The sequence below is a fragment of the Euleptes europaea genome, chromosome 1 (genome assembly GCF_029931775.1).
Source record: "Euleptes europaea isolate rEulEur1 chromosome 1, rEulEur1.hap1, whole genome shotgun sequence".
Taxonomy (NCBI): domain Eukaryota; kingdom Metazoa; phylum Chordata; class Lepidosauria; order Squamata; family Sphaerodactylidae; genus Euleptes; species Euleptes europaea.
The window spans coordinates 170250899-170277039 of NC_079312.1; the positions used below are offsets into that span (position 1 = coordinate 170250899).

The following is a 26141-nucleotide window of genomic DNA, read 5'->3' on the forward strand; positions in this document are numbered from 1 at the left end:
CTGCTATTACAACTGATCTCCAGGTGACAGAGATCAGTCCCCCTGGAGAACATGGCTGCTTTGGCAATTGGGCTCTGTGGCATTGAAGTCCCTCCCCTCTCCAAATCGCACCCTCCTCAGGCTCCACCCACAAAATCTCCAGGTATTTCCCAACCCGGAGCTGGCAACCCTACTCAGAGATCAGTTTCCCTGGAGAAAATGGTTGCTTTGAAAGTTCCCTCTGTGGCATTATACCCCCCTGAGCTCCCTCCCTTCTCCAGGCCCTGCCCGTTACAGTCTACACCCACAAATCTCCAGGAATCTCCCCATCTGGAGCTGGCAACCCTATACAAGCTCCTGTCCAAGGAATCTGCTTTCTCCTCCATGCCTGTGTCTCAGGGACGGTTGTTTGTATTGTGTGATATGTACTGTGTTTCTGAACAATTAGTGTTAGGGTTAGAGTAGTTCTCCTTGTCTGGGCTGCATGTTGTATAGATATCTACATTCTGTTTGTTCCTTCTTGAGACAACCTCCAGGGGGTGGCTGGAGATCTCCCGCTACTACAACCGATCTCCAGCCAACAGAGAGCAGTTCCCCTGGGGAAAAGGGCCGCTTTGGCAATTGGACTCTATGGCATCGAAGTCCCTCCCCTCTCCAAACCCCGCCCTCCTCAGGCTCCACCCCCCAAAATCTCCAGGTATTTCCCAAGCCAGAGCTGGCGACCCTCTTCTCAGGGTCCGTTTCAAAGGTACTGTCCCCTTTGAAGAAGGAGGGTCGAAGGGGTACCTTTTTGGTTTTTATAATTTTGTAACTACGAACGTATTAATAAGCATATGTAGATACTCTTTTGTATTTTCTTTTGTTAATTTTCTTTTTTATATATTATTTTTTATTGCATTTGTTTGTTTTTGTTTTATGTGTTATGTTATAAAAATTAATAAAAACGTAAATAAAAAAAGAAACCCTGCTTGCTTTTGAGCCAGTTGTGTGTAAACGGGGGTGGGGGGGGTGGAAATCCCAAGAGAAATGATTCCACCGTAACTTTTTCCTGGTCTCGGAGGAGAGCTACTGCCCTCTTTGGGTCCCTTGGCTGCAAAATCCTCCCTGGGGCTGGGGGAAATCACCATAGCTTAGGGTTGGGCAGTGGGAGGGGTGGAAAGAAACTAGATACCTGGCAGGTTCCCTCCCCTCCCTGGCTGATGATTTACCTGGCCAAAAAAAAAAAAAAACCAGGTGTGAGCTTTGGAGTTGGGTGGCCCCGCCCCTTTGCCGCTGTGCAGCCACTCAGGTGCGTTAGCTCTCTGATGGGCACTCCTGCTTCCCTCCCCACTGACTGCACTGTATATAACTCTCTGCCTGCAGGAGAACCTGCCTTCAGCACCCTGCCTGCTTCCAGCGCCTGCCTGCCTGCCTGAGCCTCTCTCCCCCTGACTGACAGCCAAGCCTGAGAAGTGAAAAAATGTCTTTCACCGTGACCAAGAAGAGCTACCGCAGCACCTCTGCTGCCCCTGTCCGCACCTTCAGCAGCCGATCCTACACCTCGAGCCCTGCCAGCAGCTCCCGGATCAGCACCTCCTATGCCGCCTCCAGCTATGGGGGCAGCCGGTTCGGAGGGGGCAGCGGCGGGGGCTTCCGGGGGTCATCTGTGGGGTCCGGCGGGATGGGGGGCATCACGGCCGTCAGCGTGAACAAGAGCCTCCTGGCCCCCCTGAACCTGGAGATCGACCCCACCATCCAGCAAGTCAGGACCAAGGAGAAGGAGGAGATCAAGACCCTCAACAACAAGTTTGCCGGCCTGATCGACAAGGTGAGTGGGCTGGGGTGACAAGGTGAGTGGGCTGGGGTGGCGGCGCGGCCTTCCCTGAAAGGCCAGGTAGGCAAAACCATCTGTGGAAGGAAATGTCTGGGGGTTTTTTTGCATGAAAGCCAAAATCTAGCGAAGGAAGGGGGAAGGGCTGTGGCTCAATGGTAGAGCTTCTGCTTGGCATGTAGAAGGTCCCAGGTTCAGCCCCCAGCATCTCCCAGTTAAAGGAAGTAGACAAGTAGGTGATGTGAAAGATCTCCGCTTGAGACCCTGGAGAGCCATGGAAAGGGGCTGTGGCTCAGTGGTAGGGCATCTGCTCGGCATGCAGAAGGTCCCATGTTCAACCCCCAGCATCTCCAGTTAAAGGAAGTAGACAAGTAGGTGATGGGAAAGACCCCTGCCTGAGACCCTGGAGAGCTGCTGCCGGTCTGAGTAGACAGTACTGACTTTGATGGACCAAGGGTCTGATTCGGTATAAGGCAGCTTCATGCGTTCAAGCGGAGTTTCTCCAAGCTGAAGCATGGGAGGTTTCGCCTTGGGTTTGCCGCTGCATGTTTTCCCCATCCAGATTCTCAAAACTCTGCATGGGGGCTTACTGTTGAGTGCTGACAATTTAGGTGGGGGAAATGTGCATCCCAAGAGTGGCAAATCCAAGGCCAGATCTCCCATGCGTCAATGGCCGAAGTCTTCCAAACAGAGGTTTGGCGTTGGAGGCGAGGGAATTATGCTGGCAGCAGAGCCGATGGGTGTGTTCGCCCAGGAAGGCACGGCGAAGACTTTTGGTGTGAGCACATTCCAGGAAGAAAGAGCTAGGCCTGGCTTCTGTGTCCCCAGCAACCAATGTACAGCTCGGGTTAGAAACCCGAGGCCCCGGATTGCATTGAAAAGAGCAAATCCCCAATTCTCTTGGCCTTCCCACCCCTCCCCGCCGCCCACCCTCCTCCACTAAAGGAGACTCAAACCTGTTCTTAACTGTGACCGGACCAGTCTGGTGAGCCGACAGCACCTCCTACGTGTGTGAAAGATAAAATAAAAAGACCTGCCGGGTTTCAGGTTTTTGTTTGTAAAAGGAGAAAAAACTATGATTTTCCCCCATCGCTGAATCAGCAGTGCAAACCCCTTTCTTAGATGCGAGGAGAAAGATCCGCTGCTGTGCAGACCGTGGTCTAAGGTTATGAGTTTCCAACATATGGGACTTTTTCTGCGCTCAGCTCCAATAGTGCCTTTCATTGTTTGGCCTGGTATAGACATAATGCACCCAGCATGGTGTAGTGGTTAAGAGCGGTGGTTTGGAGCGGTGGACTCACATCTGGAGAACCGGGTTTGATTCCCCGCTCCTCCACGTGAGCGGCGGAGGCTAATCTGGTGAACTGGATGTGTTTCCCTGTTCCTGCACATGAAGCCAGCTGGGTGACCTTGGGCAAATTACAGCTCTGTTAGAGCTCTCTGGGCCCCACCTACCTCACAGGGTGTCTGATGTGGGGAGGAGAAGGGAAAGTGATTGTAAGCTGGTTTGATTCTTCCTTAAGTGGTAGAAAAAGTCGGCATATCAAAACCAACTCTTCTTCTTCTTCTTCTTCTTCTTCTTCTTCTTCTTCTTCTAATTATGGTGCAAAGTCTGGAGGAAACTGCAGACTCTTCCCCCCCCCCAATTCCTCTCTTGTGAATGAATGGCCCCCACCATTTGCCCAATGGCCTGAAGGGTTACATCTTCATGGGCCATTCCAGATGGATAGCCTGTAGTGGCAGAACAGGAGTCCTGCAGCCCCTCAAAAAGTAGGGTTGCCAGGTCCCTCTTCACCACCGGCGCGAGGTTTTTGGGGCGGAGCCTGAAAAGGGGGGTTTGGGGAGGGGAAGGACTTCAATGCCATAGAGTCCAATTGCCAAAGCGGCCATTTTCTCCAGGTGAACTGTTCTCTATCGGCTGGAGATCAGTTGTAATAGCAGGAGTTTTCCAGCTAGTACCTGGAGGTTGGCAACCCTATCAAAAAGTAACACAATGCACTCCAGCAGAAGCTTTCCTGAGCCTCTTCCCCAGACGCCTTTCCTGGCTTTAGCTCCCAGTTCACATTTAACAGGGCTCCCATCGTAGCTGGGGTTCGCAGTGGGGTTGCAAAACTAGGTTAAGGGAGTGCTTTTGCTCTGGGGGGTAAAAGGGGGGAGAATCTGCCACTCTGTGCCCCCTAAGTTTATACTGCTAGGGCAGCAGGTGCTTTGGGTTGCCAGCTCTGCCCTGAGAAATTCCTGGAGATTTTTTTTTTGGGGCGGTGCCTGTGGATGGGGGAAGCTGGGGAAGGATTTCTCCTAAAACCTGTGGTATGTTGTAGGGTCTGCCCTCTGAAGCTTCCATTTTCTCCAGGGGAGCTGACCTTTGTAGGCTGGAGAGCAGTTGTAATTCCATGAGAACTCCAGACCCTACGAGGAATCTGGGAGATCCAATATGTTCATACCTCAGAGGAAGTGGGCACACGATTAATTCATCGGTCTTTGAGTCTCTGTTGGTTTGATAGCAGTGGCTGAAATGGCTGCCCCCCCCCCCCGCCAACTCGGGAATTTATCTTTGCAGAGATGCCATTAGGGTTGCCAACTCCCAGGTACTAGCTGGAGATCTCCTGCTATTACAACTGATCTCCAGCTGATAGAGATCAGCTCACCTGGAGGAAATGGCCGCTTTGGCAATTGGACTCTATGGCATTGAAGTCCCTCCCCTCCCCAAACCCTGCCCTCCTCAGGCTCCGCCCCAAAAGCCTCCCGCCGATGGCAAAGAGGGACTTGGCAACCCTAGATGCCATTGGTTGTGCCTGCCGACCACTGTTTTCAGGTTTTCCTTTCCTCTCCTGGAGAGAATGAGATGGATGTAGTTTACGCACACCAACTTTGATGCAAATCCCATTTTAGAAAGTGGGAATTACTTCTGAGTAAACACGCTAAGGATCCGATGGCTTGCTTTGCTTTCTCCCTGGAAATGCTGGTGTAGTGGAAAATTCCAACTTCCAGAAGAGGCTCTCTAGTAGGGTTGCCAACCTCCAGGTACTAGCTGGAGATCTCCTGCTATTACAACTGATCTCCAGCCGATAGAGATCAGTTCCCCTGAAGAAAATGGCCGCTTTGGCAATTGGACTCTACAGCATTGAAGTCCTTCCCCTCCCCTGCCCTCCTCAGGCTCCGCCCCAAAAACCTCACGCCGGTGGCGAAGAGGGACCTGGCAACCCTATGTCAAGTTGCAGCTGAGAGTCCACCAAGCAATACCAGGGTCAGTAAGCAGAGGAAGGCAAGGGCTAACCACCTCTGTTAGTCTCTTGCCTTGAAAACCCTACTAGGTTTGCCACAAGTCGGCTGCAAATTGACGGCACTTTACACATTTAAACAGAGTTACTCTCTTCTAAATCCATTAAAGTCAATGGCCTTAGAAGGGTGTAGCTCTGTTTAGGTTTGTGGTGTAATATTCTGGTTCCAGCGCTTCCTTTGAGGTACATAGGACAGCATTCCTGGTGGTTTTCTTGATTATTATTTTTTGTCCTTGGAAAAGCCCTAAATTAGACAATGTTTAACTAAAGTTACCCAGTGATCTTTGCAGTTGTGTAGGGACCTGAACTTAGCCAGGTCTAGAATATCTCTCTTTGATACTACATCACACCGATCTCGGTCAATTTGTAAAATAAACTGCTGTGAAGGAAGGGAAGAGGGGATTTAACCCTTCAAGTCCTGCTTGATTTCATTTGTCAAAACTGGGCTGCAGGTAACTAGCAGTTTTTAAAGTTCTTTTTTTAAAAAAACTTCCTGGCCCATAAGCAGTCACCCAAAAGGAGTTACTCCCTTCAGTTTCTACATGGTAGCACGTGCTGTGTATATGATCACATACACACCCATTCATGGTGGTTGTGTGTAGTTGTGTGTACCTGTTTTTTTTACCTTCTTCCTCTGCTTCCGTCAGCTGTCTGAAGTCCTGGTCGAATGATTTTTCTCCACCCCCATGTTTCCTAGATTGCTAGTAGGTTGCCCCGTCCTTTTTCTCTATGCACGAAAATAAAAAGCCCATTTAAGACAGAAAGAATCCACGGTGAGGATTCTCCTATTTCACATTTGTTGCTGTGATGGTGGATTAGGGTTGCAAACCTCCAGGTACTAAATCAAAAAAAGAAAGAGCACCTCCGTCCTAATACCATGAGGTTTGGAAACTGGCACGGGAAAAATACAGTACAATAATACAAATAGTGTATTGTGTTTCAAACAATTCAACAAGTACAATGGACTACAAAAAGTGACAATAATATATACAATATATACAAAGCATGTTTTGAAACTGTCAAAAAATAGTACAATATAGTTTCAAAAGTCCATAAGGTACATGTATAAATGATCACAAAGTCTTCATTGAGCATTAAGCATGATGGGTGGGGGACGATCGTTTAAAAAATATTTCTTCAGCCCCATTTCCAATCAAGTATCCAAGCTTAAGTAATTCTATACATCATGAAGTCAATTCACCAGTTCCCGTAGGATACTCCAAAGTGTAGCCAGCATGATTAATGCTCAATGAAGACTTTGTGATCATTTATACATGTACCTTATGGACTTTTTAAACTATTTTCCCTACATATATATATATATATACCAAGAAGATTGTACTATTTTTTGACAGCTTCAAAACATGCTTTGTAAATATTGTATATATTATTGTCACTTTTTGTAGTCCATTGTACTTGTTGAATTGTTTGAAACACAATACACTATTTGTATTATTGTACTGTATTTTTCCCATGCCAGTTTCCAAACCTCCAGGTACTAGCTGGAGATCTCCAGCCGATAGAGATCAGTTCCCCTGCAGAAAATGGCCACTTTGGCAATTGGACTCTATGGCATTGAAGTCCCTCCCCAAACCCCACCCTCCTCAGGCTCCGCCCCCCAAAACCTCCCGCTGGTGGCAAAGAAGGACCTGGCAACCTTATGGTGGATCCACACATGATTTTTCTGCCCACTTTCCTCCATCAGCCACTATTTCTTTGTATTTCACCCCACCCTGCCACTGGAGGGCTTTTAAAAAGGAACCGGTAATTGTTACAGTGCTATATAGCGATTGCTGCTTTTTTAAAAAGCTGTCTGGTCGCGTGGCAGGTGAAATAGTGGTCTCCAGGGGCCGATGAAAGAAAAATGGAGCTGATGTTGATGAAACTTTTTAAAATTGTGAACTTTTCTATCTAGACAGTGCGCTAATGTGCTTGGATAGTGTTCTTTCCAAAAAGACTGCATAAAGCGTGCACGAGAAAGGGTACCAAAGACAGGGAAAAATCCAGAAAGCGATTGTTTAGACACTGTTTCAGAAAAATGAGTGCTGGAAGCAAAAACAGAGAGAAACAAGCACAAATACAAGAACAATCCATGTAGTTCTTTATTACTACAGTCCACGACCAGTATATAAAGGAAACTTTAATTACAAAAGGAATAAAAGTAACATACAAAAATTCATTAATAAACTCAGGATAGTCGTAATGGATACCAGCTAAAACTACACATGTCTGACTATAAATTGGCACTTGGACTCCTGGGCAAATACTAAAAATTAGGTCATTTCAGTGGCTGAAATGCCATGAACAATCATATTTCAATAAACAATATAAAAAGAGACGTAAGATGTCAAGATAAAGGAAGAGGGAAAGAGAAACAACGGAAGTTTTAGCAAACTCATATTGCCAAACAATATAAATGTTGAATATCTAAATACAAATTCTCATTCCCAGATTAGATTCACGGAAATTTACCGACTTGAATGAATGCGAGCAATCCCGCATGTCCAGATGGTTTCAGATTGTTGTATACATTGGTTGGCCTTTATGTAAGAGAGTACGTTTTATCATTTTATATAAATATTGGCCGCTTGTTGGCTTTGGGAGCCCAATTCGATTTCCAACTCCTCGCATCATGATTTAAGTTAGACAAGAGTATCAAATTTTTATTGATGGATAAAACCCCAGCATGTCGCTGAATTTCTTGCAATTTTTATAAAGACAGAGAGAGAGAGAGAGAGAGAGAGTGAGAGAGTGAGAGAGAATGAATGATGGTATAGGATAAGAATGGTGACCATAGAGATGTTTCAGTGTATTCGTTATTAAAGGGTCCAGATGGCTTCATTAGCTTGAAATATGAGATCTTTTTTTTTTAATGTTAGTTATGTACTGATCTTAACTGATTGTCATTTTACGATGCAACACGATTTTTCCATTAAGGTGCCTGTACAAACGCATCCGGCAGTGTGGTTATTATGCCAATAAAGGTTCACGTATGACGATTTAAGTTCGAAAAGATGGGAAGATTTTAGAAAGAGGGAAAGAAGCTCCTTCCCTGGAGGTTTTTAAGAAGAGGCTAGATGGCCATCTGTCAGCAATGCTGATTCTATGACCTCAGGCAGTTCATGAGAGGGAGGGCATCTTGGCCATCTTCTGGGCATGGAGTAGGGGTCACTGGGGTGTGTGGGGGGGAGGTAGGTGTGAATTTCCTGAATTTTGTACAGGGGGTTGGACTAGATGACCCTGGTGGTCCCTTCCAATTCTATGCTTCTATGAAAGATGTTTTTGTTTTGTTCTGGTTTTGAGTGCCAATGCAGCAGAGTGCTTTCTGGGTGGCACACTGCCAACTTCAGCAGCGAAGCTGTGCCCAGGTGTCCATCCTGTTCCCCCCCTACAAACGCTCCAGGAGCGATCTAACTGATCTGAATCCCTTCTGTTCCCCAACTTCCTCAGGTTCGTTTCCTGGAGCAACAAAACAAAATGCTGGAGACCAAATGGAACCTCCTGCAGAACCAGAAAATCACCCGCAGCAACATGGACAGCATGTTCGAGGCCTACATTAACAACATGCGCCGGCAGATAGACGGGTGCGGCCAGGAGAGGGCGAGGCTGGATGCTGAGCTGAACAACATGCAAGGTTTTGTGGAAGAATTCAAGTCAAAGTGAGTACCGGGGGCAAGGAGAGGGAGCTGGCCCACCCCGTGCCTAAAAACTTGCTGGCAGATCTTGTTTTGGAGGATATCCCATGTTTCCCTAGGGTTGCCAGCTCCAGGTCAGGAAACACCTGGAGGTTCTGGGGGCGGAGCCTGAGGAGGGCGGGGTTTAGAGAGGGGAGAGACTTCAATGCCGTTGAGTCCAATTGCCAAAGCGGGCGTTTTCTCCAGGGGAACCGATCTCTGCCACCTGGAGATCAGTATATAATCCCAGGAGGTCTCCAGCCACCTGCAGGCTGGCAACCCTAGGTGCCCCCTAGAATCTGCTATAGTATTTGGCTACCGGAGACACTTGCATTTCATATTTTCTTTAAAGTTACTAGTCCTCATGGGTATCACGGATTTCTTTCCCACTCAATTGAGCGGTCAGTGGTCACTGACGGTTCAGGGCTACTCAGCCGGCTTCACTTTTTGCCGGCCATTGGCCACGATGAACACATTGGGAACTAATTATGGCGCACAGGCTCGTTCCCACGGCTGTGACCAGAGTTCCTATTTTACCAGAGTTAAACACTGGTCAACAAACTCTGGTTAAGAGGAAGCCTGTTGGTGTGAACCATTGTCCAAGTTGCTGCTAATGTATCCCTTAACTGTTGTGGGGGGGGGGGGAATTTGCTGCAGTGAGGGCCTATGGAGGAGAGAGGAGGCATGCTCTCTTAGCCACAGTTAAGGGAGATCAGAAGAAGGAGAAGGAGAAGGAGAAGGAGAAGAAGAAGAGAGTTGGTTTTTATATGCCGACTTTCTCTACCACTTAAGGGAGACTCAAACTGGCTTACAATCACCTTCCCTTCCCCTCCCCACAACAGACACCCTGTGAGGTTGGTGGGGGGCTGAGAGAGCTGTGACTGGCCCAAGGCCACCCAGCTGGCTTCATGTGTAGGAGCGGGGAAACAAATCCAGTTCACCAGATGAGCCTCCGCCGCTCACGTGGAGGAGTGGGGAATCAAACCCGGTTCTCCAGATCAGACTCCACCGTTCCAAACCACCGCTCTTCACCACTACATCACGCTGGCTCCCATTGTATGCACCAGTCATCCTTATATGTTAAATCGGTGATTAAAAAAATAATATTGGCAACATCATGCCAATTTCAAACCGTCTTCAGGCTCTGAACCCCTGTCTCTCTTTCTGTACATTAAATATCTGTCAGATTTCCTCACAAAGTAGTCAGTTTGTGTCACGGTCTGAATTAACAGACCCCAAGGATTAATCTGGAATTTTCTAAAGTGCTTATGAGCGGTATAGGGGAGAGGAGCTGTGCCCTTCCACTGCTGATGCTCAAAACCTTCCCCGAAATGCAAATTGCAAGCTCCTGCAGAGAAAGGAGAGGGTGTTTAACTCTTCGGTCTCCCCCAGGCTTCCTGCTTCATTAGCAGAATTTTAAAGAAGAAAAGATGCGCCCTTTAAAACATGGATTCCCCCCCCCCCCCGCTTTTAAAATGCTAGCGACCAAGCAGGGAGCCCGGTTTCGAAGAGTGAAAGCGAGCGGAGGTTAAAGGGTTAAACCCCCCCCTCTGTCTTTCCTGCTCTGCTCCCAGGCAAGTTGAGGCCAGATGAGCCTGCAGCTTGAATTGCATGGGCAGACCGAGAGGCATGCTTTTTATCTCGACTGTTTGAGCCCTGAGGCTGGACAGTGGCCTGGCTTTCGGACACGAGGAGCTTCCACCCCCACCCCGCCCCTGCAGTAATGATGCATTTGGAGTGGTTCTGACTTCTGACCCGAATGTCTGTTACGGCTGCCGCCACATTTACTACTAAGGAACACTGCTTCTCGATAATTATTAATCCACGCTCAGTTTTGGAGTTTCCAGGCCCACTCCTAAAGTAAATAAATGACCTTTGATGTGGGAAAGCTGTTGGTAGTTACTTAGGGTGAATGTGTAAACAGGCAGGCAGTCAGCACATGCTCAGGTCACAGATTCATAGAGTTGGAAGGGACCACCAGGGTCATCTAGTCCAACCCCCTGCACAATGCAGAAAATTCACAACTATCTCTCCCCCCGCACACCCCCAGTGACCCCTACTCCATGCCCAGAAGATGGCCAAGATGCCCTCCCTCTCATGAACTGCCTAAGGTCATAGAATCAGCATTGCTGACAGATGGCCATCTAGCCTCTGCTTCAATATCTCCAGGGAAGGAGCGCTCACCACCTCCCGAGGAAGCCTGTTCCACTGAGGGACTGCTCTAACTGTTAGGAAATTCTTCCTAATGTCTCGATGGAAACTCTTTTGATTTAATTTCAACCCGTTGGTTCTGGTCCGACCTTCTGGGGCAACAGAAAACAACTCGGCGCCCTCCTCTATGTGACAGCCCTTCAAGTACTTGAAGATGGTTATCGTATCCCCTCTCAGTCTTCTCCTCTTCAAGCTAAACATACCCCCCTCCTTCAACCTTTCCCCATAGGACTTGCATCACTGTTTCTCAATATTTCTCCAAAATGCTTTTGCCCTGGTTCCAATTCATCCACCACGTTTTAAATGTTTTTTCTACATATTTTGGCATATCGCTCGGCAATATATTTACGCGAAGCCTGTAACTTAACCGACTCTGTCTCTCTGCCTGGCAGGTACGAGGACGAAATCAACCACCGGACTGAGAAGGAGAACGAGTTTGTCCTCTTGAAAAAGGTGACTGAAAGGCCAGGGGCGTGTTCGGGCTCATAATTCACCCGGCTGGGGAGGACTTTTGCTCTAATGGCGGCTTGTCGTTCTTGTCCCCGTAGGATGTGGACGAGGCGTACATGAACAAGATCGAATTGGAAACCCGCCTGGAATGCCTGACGGACGAGATCAACTTCTTGAGGCAGCTGTACGATGAGGTAGGCGTTTTCTTTCGCCAGACAGGAGCCTCCCTCCTAAAAAATTCCTCTTTACCTGCCTGGGGAAGCTCAGGAGCACTGGGGCTTTGTGAAGCAGCAGTGCTTCCTCTCTGTTTGTAGCGAGGAATTCGATTTTAGAACGCCAAGTAGGGTGGGAAGATGCAAGACGGCGAACACCGTCAGTCGCATCTTAGTTTTTCCTGCAAGGGGGTCAGGATTATATTCACGGGCTCAGAGCCTGTGGTAAATCTCTGCTTGACAGATGGAACTTCTTCTGGGATGGCAACTTCCCAACCTTTGTGCTTCACATGCCATGCTCGGATCTCACACACTCAGCTACGATCTCGCAAACTCAGCTTCAATCCGATCTCACAAACTCAGCTTCGATCTCGCAAACTCAGAAAGTTTGCTTTCGTTGCCAGTGTAAAGTGATGCATATTGGGCAAAAAATCCCAACGTCGCATGTACACTGATGGTATCTGTGTGGGCAGCGACAGACCAAGAAAGGGATCTTGGGGTGGTAGTGGGTCGCTCGATGAAGATGTCAGCCCAGCGTGCGGCTGCTGTGAAAAAGGCAAATTCCATGCTGGCCATATTAGACAGGGAACAGAGAATAAAACTGCTGCTATCATCCTGTCCTTGTACAAATCTATGGTGAGACCACACCTAGAATACTGTGTACAGTTCTGGTCACCACACCCAAAAAAGGATATTGCAGAACTAGAGATGGTGCAGAAAAGAGCAACCAAAATGATCAGGGGACTAGAGCAACTGCCTTATGAGGAGCTTAGGGCTGTTTAGCTTGGAAAGAAGGCAGTATGGAGAGATTGGACAGGGAGAAGCTTTTCTCCCTCTCTCATAATACTAGAACGTGGGGTCATCTGCTGAAGCTGGAGGGTGAGAGATTCAAACCAGATAAAAGGAAGTATTTCTTCACACAATGCATAGTTAAATTGTGGATCTCCCTGCCCTAGGATGTGGTGATGGCTGCCAACTTGGAAGGCTTTAAGAGGGGAGTGGACATGTTCATGGAGGAGAGGGGTATTCATAGCTACTAGTCAAAATGGATGATAGTCATGATGCATATTATATTAGGTGCTTTTGGAACACAGGCAGGATGCTGCTGCTGCAGTCGTCTTGTTTGTGGGCTTCCTATAGGCACCTGGTTGGCCACTGTGTGAACAGACTGCTAGACTTGATGGGCCTTGGTCTGATCCAGTATGGCCTTTCTTACGTTCTTATGTAACCCTCAGCTCAGAGGCAAAAAGTTTGTAAAGGCAAAAGTTACTTTGAAAAGAGCTGATAATGAGAGCGTCAACCAGGTCTGAGGCTTCATCTGTTGGATGAATTGTCCTACAGTACCAAATTGGAGCGAGGCGACCATGAAGCTCCTCTTGAGATTTCTGGACTCGTTGATCCTCCCGTGGTGATAAAGATTTGTCTCCCTGTAGGAACTGCGCGTGATGCAGTCGCAGATCAACGACACCTCGGTGGTCTTGTCGATGGACAACAACCGCAGCTTGGACCTGGATGGCATCATCGCCGAGGTCAAAGCGCAGTATGAAGATATCGCCTCCAGGAGCCGCGCCGAGGCAGAAAGCATGTACCAGACGAAGGTGAGCTTCCTTCCTGTACTTGGCCTACAGAGTCCTGAAACTGCAAAGGGGTTTTTGAGGCCATCTAGTCCACCCCACCGGCTTACAATCCCCTTCCCGTCCCCTTCCCACAACATACACCCTGTGAGGTCGGTGGGGATGAGAGAGCTCTAAGAGAGCTGTGACTAGCCCAAGGTCACCCAGCTGGCTTTGTGTGTAGGAGCGGGGAAACCAACCCAGTTCACCAGATTAGCATCCGCTGCTCATGTGGAGGAGTGGGGGAATCTAACCCGGTTCTCCAGATGAGAGTCCACCGGTCCAGACCACTGCTCTTAACCACTACACCATGTGCCTGTGTTGCATGCAGAAGGTCCCAGGTTCAATCCCCAGCATCTCCAGTTAAAAGGACCAGGTTGTAGGTGACGGGAAAGACCTCTAGCTGAGACCCTGGAGAGCTGCTGCCAGAGTAGACGGTACTTACCTTGGTAGACCGAGAGTCTGAGTTGGCATAATGCACCTTCTTATGATGCTGAGTAACTAGGTAACTACAACGAATACCTTGCTCAGCAGTACTAGAGTAATGGGTCTTGGTATGAGAAGAGACTTGTTAGAAGTATACAGATGCCTCTCTTACCATCTGAGCTGTGGATGTGCGGGTGTTCCTGTGCTGAGTTTTAAACCATCCTCTACCTTTTACTCTGACCAAAAAAACCCTCTTCCATTCCACTGAGTCAGGGCTGTAGCCAGGGTGTCGCCTGCCCTACTTGCAACACGTTTTTGCCCCGCCTAAAAATATTTCGAAACGGCTGGAGAGGTGAGACGGAGAGACAGTGGCTTGCTCCAGGCTGAAGCGAGATTCGAATCAAGGACTTCCTGGTTCCCAGCTCAGCCGGCGTGTTAATTTAGCTGACTGCTCTCTGGCTGACTCTCTCTTGAGTCTGGATTTTGAAAGGGGGTTCTCCGTTTTGTCTGTTGGATTGCGAGAGGGATGCCTTCGCCTGAATTCCTGGGAGATGCCGGGCGCCCATGTTTAATTCAAAAGAAGGCGGTCAACAAACGTATCTGTCCCAGCATCAAGACAAACCATTCATGGAGTCAAGTTAGCTTGCAGAGCGGAGCCTATGCGTTGGCATGCAGACTGGCTGAGCCAAGCAACTTCGGGAATGAATTGATCTCCTGTATTGACTTGAAAGTATTATTAACTTTGCCTTTTGAGAAAGCTTGAGACGACATGCAGCCTTATAGACCAAGGCCATTTCTGCTGGGTCGATTTTGATGCTTGCTGAAAGCTTCTTTTTAAAACCCGACCTTTAAAATGCCTATTCACGGTCCCGATGCAAGAGGAGAAAGTCAAACAAATTCCACCCCCCACTCACCTGCTCCTTCGTTCCCTCGTTTGCGTAGCCATTAGCAATCGTCGTCTGCATAGCTAACCCATGGCTGTGATTCTTCATCCTTCCTTGAGTGGACGCTTCGAGGTGGGGAAGGAGCAAATTTTTTAAAAGGTCGTGTTAAAGGGGCTCTTAAGAAATGTGAAGCCGGTAGGCGCCGGCTTTGCAGTGACTTCTGGAATGAGGATTCAGCGTGAAGAACTCAGGGGCCCTTCAGCCTGGAACGCGCTGCTAATTACCGAGCATAAATGACCCAAGGGTATGCAAGACCCAAGGGTATGCAGTGATTGTCCCGGGGCTAGCCTGATCGCATCAGATCTCGGAAGCTAATTAGGGTTGACCCTGGTTAATACTTGAATGGGAGACCACCAAGGAAGTCCAAAGTTGGGACGCAGAGGCAGGCAAGGGCAAACCCCCTCTGAACGTCACTCGCTTTGAAAACCCTGCGGGGTCGTTGTAATTCGGCTGCGGCTGGTCCTGATGAACATCCCCCACCCCTCTTCCAGCAGGCTGTTCCATAAGGTGGGAGCCGCCAGGAGCGCATTCTCTGAATGCGGGGGGCCAACAGGCAAACGCTGGTGCGAGAAGGGCCATTGGTGCGCAGAGACATATGGCGCCATGTGCGGTCGAGGAGTCATGTTGTCTCATATGCTTGTGTGTCAAAAACGTCCCTGAAAGGAGAAATTTTGTTTCACATCCAAGGAGGACTGAAAGGTTTCTAGCCCTTGTGGCTGCAAAGAAAGTCTGGAATGCAAATGCCGTTTGACTGGGCAGCCCGTCTACCCGTGGCCATTTGGCACCTGCCATGCTAATTCTCCCGTTTAGCATCTCTAAAACACTCTGCGCAGTTTCCATGTATTATTTCTTGATTATTTTGCAAGTCTCCTTGGTATTCCGATGGAGGAAGGGTGGGGCAGAGGGGTAATGGTTTGCCCAAGGCCAAGCAGCCTGAGCATGAGTGTGCTGATTTCAACGAGAGATAGCTCGTCTCCTTCTCCACACCACGATATTACGCGGCAAATTATTTGTTGCCTTGGGGGTGTGGGCAAAGCACCGTCAAGTCACAGCTGACTTATGGCGACCCTAACAAGGCCCTTTCCAGGCAAGTGAGAAGCAGAGGTGGTTTAGAATCATAGAATCCTTGAGTTGGAAGGGACCACCAGGGTCATCTAGTCCAACCCTCTGCACAATGCAGGAAATTCACAACTACCTCCCCCCAAAAACACCCCCAGTGACCCCTACTCCATGTCCAGAAAATGGCCAAGATGCCCTCCTCCCTCTCATGATCTGCCTAAGGTCATAGAATCAGCATTGCTGACAGATGGCCATTTAGCCTCTGCTTCAAAACCTCCAGGGAAGGAGCGTTCACCACCTCCCGAGGAAGCCTGTTCCACTGAGGAACCGCTCTGTCAGAAATTTCTTCCTAATGTCTATATGGAAAGTCTTTTTATATAATTTCAACCTGTTGGTTCTGGTTCGACCTTCTGGGGCCTTCCTCTGCAGAGCCTTCCTTGGGGGTTTGCTGTGGCCTTCCTCTGCAGAGCCTTCCCTGGTGATTCTGCTTCCAAGCACCGACCCTGCTTAGCTTCCGGGCTCGGATGAGATTGGGTTGCATCCCGACGCGTTCCGTCCCCACTTATTGCCTTACGTATGCAAAAACAAAAAAAGCAAATTGAAATTTCATTTCTTAACATGGCATAGTGGTTAAGAACAGCAGCCTCTAATCTGTGTTAAATTTGGGTAGGAATAGAGAAATAGCAGATGCCACTGGACGTGGCCGATGAAAATCAGATCTGCACAGGGAAGTGCCATAGGTCTGGAGCACACGGTGCAGTTATTTGATACAGTCCACCTGCCTCGGGGAAGAGTGTGCCGCTTTCATCTCAGGTTTTATTTTCATGGCTTTTCAGCCCACCCAAAGGTTCAGGAAGGGTTAGCTATGAAAGCAGGCGACATGGTGCCAGCATGGTGTGTAGTGGTTAGGAGCGGTGGTTAGGAGCGGTGGACTGTAATCTGGTGAACCGGGTTGGATCCCCCACTCCTACACCTGCTGGGTGACCTGTGGCTAGTCACAGTTCTCTCAGAACTCTGTCAGCCCCACCTGCCTCATAAGATATCTATGGTGGGGAGGGAAGGTGATTGAAAGCCGCTTTGAGACTCCTTAAAGGTAGAGAAAAGTGGGGTATAAATACCATCTTGGACGCTAATCTGGTGAACTGGATTTGTTTCCCCACTCCTACACATGAAGCCAGCTGGGTGACCTTGGGCTAATCACAGCTCTCTTAGAGCTCTCTAAGCCCCACCTATCTCCCAGGGTGCCTGTTGTGGGGAGGGGAAGGGAAGGAGATTGTAAGCTGGTTTGATTCTCCCTTAAGTGGTAGAGAAAGTCAGCATATAAAAACCAGCTCTTCTTCTTCTTCTCCTTCTCCCCCCCTCCTTTCCTCCTGGAAATTTGGAAAGGAAACAGCCCTTGTGACACTTGGCCCCCACAGGCTATGCATGGACAATTCTGAGGTGGCTGTACCACTTTCTGTGTGCGTGTGCTTGCTAATATAAAAACTCCAAATTAAAAATTATCATAGAAGGTTGTAAGCTTGCCTGTCTGTATGCATGCTGCTTTTTTATTTAGTAGGAATTATTAATGTAGTGGTAGGGCTGGAATTCAAGGTGGTGCTGGGTGGTTACTTTAAAGTGTAGGCCCTACCTAGTAATTATTGCCTTGTGTACTCAATATTTCATCTTTTTCTCATGGTTAGGAAATGGAATTTCACCTTTTTGTTTAGTTTTACTCGAAAGATACACTGCTAAGTAGACTATAAGGTTATCAGCTCTGCACATATTCTGTCTAGTTTTTTTCTGTGCTGCTTGCTGCAAATGGTACTAGTCCAGGTAGGGTTGCCAACCTTCAGACTACTAGAAAAACAACTCACTGTTACTGTAACAAGAAATTGCAACTGAAGAAACAGTATTAGGCTAAACAACACAACTAGACAATGGTAAAGAGTATAAACAGTCAAAGGACTGTCAATGTATTGCAACTACAGAAAAACGCAGAGTTGCAACCAAGCTAAGCAACGAGGGTTACAAAGCGACAAAGGACAACAATGAAGTTGAACAAATACAGATACGATAATCCGCTAACAGTCAAATTATTCTAAAATGACAGATTTAGAAAATGAATAGTTCAAATAATTAGCTTGGCTTGTTGCTGGTCAATTTCATTTCAGGTGGAGAAGACGATGGGACTGTGAAAGTGTATGAGCTCAAATAGTAACCTTACTATTTGACCTCATACACTTTCACAGTCCCACACAGAAAGACTTTACAAGATAGCAGCCCGGGCTGGGAGCTTTACATGTGATTCATGTGTTCTACCTACAAGCCTTTATGGCCGATGAAGCTACTTGTCAGTAGCGAAAACGCTGGAGATTATCCGGAGCTGCGTTTCCATTGTCTTCTCCGCCTGAAATGAAATTGACCAGCAACAAGCCAAGCTAATTATATGAACTACTCATTTTATAAATCTGTCATTTTAGAATAATTTGGCTGTTAGCTGATTATCATATCTGTATTTGTTCAACTTCATTGTTGTCCTTTGTCGCTTTGTAACCCTCGTTGCTTAGCTTGGTTGCAACTCTGCGTTTTTCTATAGTTGCAATACATTGACAGTCCTTTGACTGTTTATACTCTTTACCATTGTCTAGTTGTGTTGTTTAGCCTAATACTGTTTCTTCGGTTGCAACCTCCAGGTACTGGCTGGAGATCTCCTGCTATTACAACTGATCTCCAGCCGACAGAGATCAGTTCACCTGGAGAAAATGGCCGCTTTGGCAATTGGACTCTATGGCATTGAAGTCCCTCCTCTTCCCAAACCCCGTCCTCCTCAGGCTTCACCCCCAAAATTCTCCAGGTATTTCCCAACCCGGAGCTGGCAACCCTAAGTCCAGGTGATGGTAGACTCATAGTGGTGGTCTGCCTATCATTAGTGGGGGCCAACCTTCTTCCTGAGCTAGAATTCCACCCCTGGGCGGAGGGAGTTGCCTTTTAAATCATAGTCCCTCCAGTCCAGTCCTTTCTACCATTTCAGCATCTGTCATGTGTAAACCAGGCCTGAGATAAATGAGGGGAAAGGGAGAGAGGGTGAGTGATGATCCATGCAGTGGAGTTCCTAACTGAGAGTGATTTGAACCCAGGTCTCTGGACTCTGCCCTGACCTGGATGGTTCAGGCTAGCCTGATCTTGTCAGATCTCGGAAGCTAAGCAAGGTCGGCCCCGGTTAGTACTTGGATGGAAAACTACAAGGGGAGTTCAGGGTCGCTACGCAAAAGCAATGGCAAACTACCTCTGCTCGTCTCTTGCCTTGAAAACTTTACGGGGTCGACATGTTGGGTGTGACTTGACGGCACTTTACACACACACACACTGTGCTTTCTAACCCCCCAGACATATGGGGATTGCTGTCTCCTAATGCACATCAAACCAACCATTTATACAGCTGACCAATAATGGCAAGCATGAAGAAGTGTCTGCAGAGGGTTTCCCTGTTCATTCTTGGTGGTTCCCCAGTTTCTGGTCCATGCAGCCAATCCTGCCCTCACCAGCTCTTCCTAATTCCTGCCTTTCCTTTAAATACTTTAATGATACTGTTCCTATGGCCAATTTGGCCTGAACAATGTCATACTGAGACCAAACTTTTAAAAAAGGGCGGGGGGAAAGGAACTATCTAAATAACCCATAAAGAAATTAGTATTTTTTAATCTTAATTGACTGAGAAAGAAATTTGGCAACTACCAATGTAGTATTAAAATCCATCCCTGCTAGAAGAACCCTCAGATTATCCAGTTTAGAGACAGATTCCCGAATAAAAGGCTTTATCCATCTGTCTCTAGCCTTGTTGAGCAAGTCACAGCTAAACAAGGGATGCTGAAGAGTATCTATTTGGCCAGAACCATCCTGCCATTCCTTTAACGCAGAAAAAAATGCCCAGCTTTTGTCTCCTGTCTCTTCTCCCTGCAGTACGAAGAGCTCCAGACCGTGGCAGGCCGGCATGGAGACGACCTCCGCAACACCAAGAATGAAATCAATGAGCTCAACAGGATGATTTCCCGGATACAGTCTGAAATCGAGAACCTGAAAGGCCAGGTGAGGAAGCAACAGGCAATTCAGAAGTCGGAGTTTGGGTTGCGACCAGTTGATGCGGTATCATCAAGATCCATGGCACTTTGCAGAATTCCCTAAACAGCAGAACACCAGAAGGGGCTGGGAGGGACCTTAGCTCAGTGCCAGAGCATCTGCTTTGCATGCAGAAGGTCCCAAGTTCAATCCCTAGCATCTCCAGGGCCAGAGCCACCCTGGTTGAGCCAGGACACCTGCAAATACAGGGTGCCACTACTAGTCAAAATGAATACTATGGCTACTCTAGTGAGACCAGGGCCCTGCAGGACCCCAAAGAGTTCCACAGAGCCTGTAAAGAGCGGGGTAACAAACTATTATTTCCACTTGTTCCATTTCTAAACAAACAAATAAATATACTAGTCAAAATGAATGCTAGTCATGATGCATACCTATTCAGCACCAGAGGAGAATGCCTATTATATTAGGTGCCGTGGAGCACAGGGAGGACAATGCTGCTGCAGCTGTCTTGTTTGTGGGCTTCCTAGAGGCACCCGGTTGGCCACTGTGGGAACAGACTGCTGGACTCGATGGGCCTTGATCTGATCCAGCAGGGCTTTTCCTATGTTCTTATGTTCACACACGCATAGTTAAATTGTGGAACTCCCTACCCCAGGATGTGGTGATGGCTGCCAACTTGGAAGGCTTTAAGAGGGGAGTGGACATGTTCATGGAGGAGAGGGCTATTCATGGCTCCTAGTCAAAATGGGTACTAGTCGTGATGCATACCTATTCTCTCCAAGATCAGAGGAGAATGCCTATTATATTAGGTGCCGTTGAACACAGACAGGACAGTGCTTCAGTCGTCTTGTTTGTGGCCTTCCTGGAGGCCCCTGGTTGGCCACTATGTGACAGACTGCTGGACTGGTTGGGCCCTTGGTCTGATCCAGCATGGCCTTTCTTATGTTCTTTTTCTCTTCCCCCCTCGCTCAGCGTGCTAACCTGGAAGGTGCCATTGCCGAGGCCGAGGAGCGCGGGGAGATGGCGATCAAGGACGCCAGTGGCAAGATGGCAGAGCTGGAGGGCGCCCTCCAGAGGGCCAAACAGGACATGGCTCGGCAGCTGCGGGAGTACCAGGAGCTGATGAACGTCAAGCTGGCCCTGGACATCGAGATCGCCACCTACAGGAAGCTGCTGGAAGGAGAGGAGAGCAGGTGGGTACCGGCCGGCGTCAATGCACCCTGGCTGGGGCATGTGCCCCGGTTATCCTAGGACCCTGAGACTGGCTCTGTTTCTGGCATTTGCCCCATGCAAGTCACAGCCTATCGTTGGTCCTTGGGGAGATTGTGGCCTTGACTGTTAAAATCCCGGCTTGGAGACAATGCTCGTTTTTCACCAGCAGCAGAAGTTTTTGCACTCTATTGCATTCAGTGCTTCTGTTCCTAAACCAGAGGGTATAGTGGTGACACTTGGACTCTTAGAAGAAGAGAAGAACTTAAGACTGGAGATTGGTTTATGTATTATAAATTAAAGGACATATTTAACAAATATAAATTAATAGGGTTTAATAGAAATAAATCTAAATTGGAATTAATATTAAATATGGAAAATAAAGGTCAGATAGTGAGGATATATAAACTCTTAATTGAAACAAATTTAGAGCAAGAAAGGATTAAACCACTAAACCAGAGGGTGTCCTTTTAGGTGGGGATGCACAGTGGGAGCAGGAGGTGGGTAGGGTTGCCAGGCCCCTCTTTGCCACAAGTGGGAGGTTTTTGGGGCGGAGCCTGAGGTGGACGGGGTTTGGGGAGGGGAGGGACTGTTTGGGGGGAATAAGGAAATCAATCCAATTCCTCCTTGTGGGGTAATATCCCAGCACTGACTAGATGCAGGATATTCCACAGCAGAGTCCTTAAACAGCCAATTCTATGAATGTGGAGGAATTTTGAATAGCGCACGTTATCAAATGTTTAAGAAAAACTGTTTTAAATAAATGTTCATAAAGTCTTTCAAAACAAACAACATTTGCTTTAAGAGGTTTCTGTAAGTTTTGTCTCATAATAACTAAAACAGTGTAACACCTTGAGAGAGAGTGTGAGGCAGACAGAGACAGGCAGTTGTCAGTGGCAGTTAGCAGCATCAGTTAGTTACAGTAACTGTCAATAGAAGGGAGGGGCTGATTCCGGAGGAGTAAAGAATCCTCTGTCACTCAAATTGGGCTCCAGAGATTTTTCCAACAGGGACTTCAATGTCATAGAGTCCAATTGCCAAAGCGGCCATTTCCTCCAGGGGAACTGATCTCTATCGGCTGGAGATCACTTGTAATAGCAGGAGATCTACAGCTACTATCTGGAGGTTCACAAAAAAATAACAGCACGTGACTCAAATTTAGATTCTATTGAATAAACATGCAATGTCATACAATACAACACAAACAACAACCTCACTCTGTCTAGTAACACGATACAAGAAAGACAAAACAACCACCAAACCAAAATGTGATGACAAATACACCCCTTTTCAAAGTCCAGAGCAATTGCTGAATCGATGCTGGTCGTTTTAAAGGAACACTGTCCCCAATCTCCAAACGAGGAATCGTCAGCTGGTAAAGGGTGTCACTAGCTCTTGGATAATGCACGGTCCAAAGACTGGCCGGGTTAGCCACCCAACAATTCAGGCAAAAGCAACGGTCGTGTCGTTGCGGCAACTGTGCCATTCAGACGGACCGGACTGGACTGGCTGGGGTAGCCAACCAATAATTCAGGCAAAGGCAACAGAATGTGTTTCCTAGGTACTTGGTCTCATGTTTCACCAAAAGGCTTCTTCAGCCTACAATCTTCCATGTAACCTCCGAGGGTTCTCCCAATTATTCTGAAACTTCAATGTGCTACTACTCCGGTAAATACACAGCTTTTATTAGGGCATTGATGAACTGCGCTCCCTCCGGGCTTGCTTTGGTCTATGTTTTTGGCATGTCCCCGTATTACTTATTCCTTAATGCTGTTTTGTTTATCTCCTGGCAGGCTGGAATCAGGGATGCAGAACATGAGCATCCAGACTAAAACAACAGGCTACTCTGGTAAGGAATGTGTGCCCTTTTAAGAACGTTTGCCCTTTGTTGGAAACAAGATAGTATCAGTCCTGTGCCCAGGGATTCAGATGGCCTTTATTGAGTCACAAACAGTTAGGCTGGGCAGATTTTCATTTTCCCCACTCAGGACTCCTCCTTTACCTTTAATATCAGCGCCAGGCAGAAATTCAACAGCCCAAGAGCTTCCTGTAACTGTATCTCCTGGCTGCATCTGTTGAACTTCTTTGTACCTGTTGAACCTTCAGGAGCCCTGCCAGGAGGGACAACGTGAAAATGCAAACAGGTGCTGGGGATGTTTGATTGACAAGCTGGGCTGATTCTCAACCAGGTTTAAGAAGCGACCGTGCTTTGTCTAGAGCAGTGGTTCCCAAAGTGGGCAGTACCACCCCCTGGGGGGCGGTGGGATTACCTAGGGGGGTACTAAGAGGCAAGGGGGCAGCAGGGGACACTAGAGGTGGGCCCCTTCAACTGTGCTGTTCACTAATTTACAACAGATCAAGCTATGGCGCCATGCTGGCAAATTTGGTGGAAACTATCAGAATCCCCCCCCCCCCCGAATTTGAAGAGCTGGTACCGCCAGATCAAGTTCATCAGTTTTGTTGAATAAATTTTAACTAAAATTTTTGAATAATGTGCAAATAATTGTTATTGTTTGGAAATGTTATTGTTGTTATTTTCTTTAGTGAGTCATGCAAAACCCTATTTTGGACAATGCTTTTTATAGGGTAGGGGGCGCTGGGGTTGAGTTTGTAGAACCAAGGGGGCGGTGGCCCGAAAAGTTTGGGAGCCACCGGTCTGGAGGAAATGATCAAAGTTCCAAAGCACGTAAAAGAAAATGATTACGTCCATTTGTATGAAACCAACTGACTTTTTACTATATGGACCCAGTGTGGTGTATTGAAGGATGGATCAGAACGAGGACCAAACTAGACAATACAGGCATACCTCGAAGATATCGCGGGTCCGGTTCCAGACCTCTGCAATAAAGCAAATATCGCTAACGAAGCGAGTCACGCAAATGTTTGTTTCCCAGCGCCTATCAAAGTTATGTCTCTATTTTGTGGCAAGGAAACAACAACCCGTTAGCTCATTAAGCAGTTGGCCCAATTTGCCAATATACATTCTCATCCAAGCACCGCACAAGCAATTCAGTAAACAACGAGGGAGTTCATACAACCTGTTAAAGCTATACACCAGGGATGGGGAATGTCAGGCATATAAGGCCCGCGAAATCATTTGGTTGGCCCTTTGTGGGTCCTGGCAGATCTCTAGCTCAGAAGGATCTAAGACTGGTGATTTGTCCCCTCCCGTGGACAGGAATAGCCTCTATTCAAGGAAGATGTGAGTTTGTTTTGCTGAGAAAAGGAACCTTCTTTCCCCCTTGCAGAAGAGTTATTAGCTATGGAGCTGCTAGGACCGCCCAAGAAACTGTGTTAACCCTTTCCCACCTGGGCCGTGGAGAAACACGGCAGACACTCGGAGCCGTCTCCAGCCGTGCCTCTTGGCCAAATGTCTGACCAAATATAGCAGGCTAATTTTTAAGTTGATAATTTTGTCTGCCCCGTGAACGATGTTATAAATATCCAAATGGCCCTTGGCAGAAAAAGGTTCCCCACCCCTGCTATACACTCCCAATTAGCAATTGCCCTTCAATACAGAAAAAAAAGATTGTGTAGCAAGCTGTAGTCTGTATCAGTCTGTTGCTTGGTATGTTAAAGTTTCTGTTCCTTGGCTGACTTAAGGAATCAGCGGTGAGAGATATCAGACTGTCGCCTGCTAATTGTATAACTTTGACAAGTTGTATGAACACATGAAGCTGCCTTATACTGAATCAGACCCTTGGTCCACCAAAGTCAGTATTGTCTACTCAGATTGGCAGCGGCTCTCCAGGTCTCAGGCAGGGGTCTTTCACATCACCTACTTGCCTGGTCCTTTTAACTGGAGGTGCTGGGGATTGAACGTGGGACCTTCTCCATGCAAAAAAGAGGCTCTACCACTGAGCCACGGCCCCCTCCCCATGAACTCTCTCGCTTACTGAATCGCTTATGCGGTGCTTGGGTGAGAATGTATATTGGCAAATAGGGCCAAGTTTATGTATTTATGTATTTATTATTTACAGTTATATCCTGCCCTCATTCCCGGCAAGCCGGGCTCAGGGTGGCCCACAACACAATATAAAACACCAGTTAAAAATCTTTATTAAAACATCTATATTAAAACATACCTTAAAATTCATACCACATATTTTTAAAGACAAGATGGCATAATTTCAGATGCTGGACAGTCAGTAAGCCCCATAACTAGTTGGGGGAGGAGCTAAATGAGCTAACATGTTGTTGTTCAACGTGAAGATATATTGTATTTTCCCAATTTTGTGGCAGCCATTTAGTTGCTGGGCCCACCATGCCATGTCAGAAATCCAAATGTGCGCGAGCACCGGCTCAAAAAGGTTGTAGACCTGAGATAGATCACGGATCTGATTCACCAGGGCTTTTCGGGTTTTATGTTCCATGCAGAAGAGCGAACCGAGCCCCCGGTTTTAACCATTGGGAAAGATGTGCTTTGTCTTTCACCCCCCCCCCCCACACACACACTAATTCCATCTGCTCCCTCTTTTCCAGGTGGCCTTTCTAGTGGCTTCGGTGGCTACGGGGGTGGGTACTCTTCGTACTCGAGCGGCGGGTACTCCAACTCTTTCCCTCTGGAGAGCTCGGTCACCACCAAGACGAAGGCCATCGTCATCAAGAAGATCGAGACCCGGGACGGGAAGCTGGTGTCCGAATCCTCCGACGTGCTGTCCAACTGAGCTGTTGCTGCGTGCAAAGTGAAGAAACCCCTCTGAGTGCCTTTATCCGAAGTGCCCTTCCCTAATGTAGTCGAGCTGACGGGTCTCTAAAAAGAAATGGGATGGAGGCAAGCAGGGAAGAGTGGAGAAACTCCTTCTTTCTCTTACCTAACTTTCTCTAAGATGCCAGATATAATTTCCAGTCTCTCTCTCTCTCTCTCCCCTGTCCTTCCTATACAGAGAAAGTGATATGTGCCTTGTTTCAGATCCTCCCAAAAAGTAGAGGTTGGCCAAACATCCATGAATGTAAAAACAAAACAAAAAACAACTCAGCTGGGATTGCTGTTGTGCCTTTAACTTGACTTTGCCTGTTGGTTGCTGAGCTGCAGGGAACACCGGGCGAAGCCGGTGAGAGCTCTTGTGCGTTACTAGTCCCAAGAGAGTCCTTTCGACGTTTTAGAAATCATGTCCTGGATAAACTCTCAGTCATTGACACAGGTAGGACTGGAAGAATTTGGTTTCGCTGGAGCCTTTAGAGACCCGTCTGTGGACTAGACGGATGTAGCTA

The 26141-nt window shown here is 47.7% G+C and overlaps 1 protein-coding gene across 1 annotated transcript; it reads left to right on the forward strand.

The window, feature by feature from the left end:
- The first annotated feature begins 1438 nt into the window (after positions 1-1438).
- On the forward strand, positions 1439-25594 carry KRT8 (keratin 8). The gene is made up of 9 exons (XM_056854691.1): positions 1439-1786; positions 8521-8729; positions 11348-11408; positions 11504-11599; positions 13051-13215; positions 19602-19727; positions 20691-20911; positions 22721-22776; positions 25410-25594. Exons 1-9 carry the CDS (start codon positions 1439-1441, stop codon positions 25592-25594), a joined length of 1467 nt encoding a protein of 488 aa, XP_056710669.1.
- The last annotated feature ends 547 nt before the right edge of the window (positions 25595-26141 follow it).

Coding starts and splice junctions, on each gene's coding strand:
- KRT8 (XM_056854691.1), top strand. CDS start 1,439: ATGTCTTTCACCGTGACCAAGAAGAGCTACCGCAGCACCTCTGCTGCC. Junction 11,409..11,503: donor AGTTTGTCCTCTTGAAAAAG/GTGACTGAAAGG, acceptor TTGTCCCCGTAG/GATGTGGACGAGGCGTACAT. Junction 13,216..19,601: donor AAAGCATGTACCAGACGAAG/GTGAGCTTCCTT, acceptor TTCTCCCTGCAG/TACGAAGAGCTCCAGACCGT.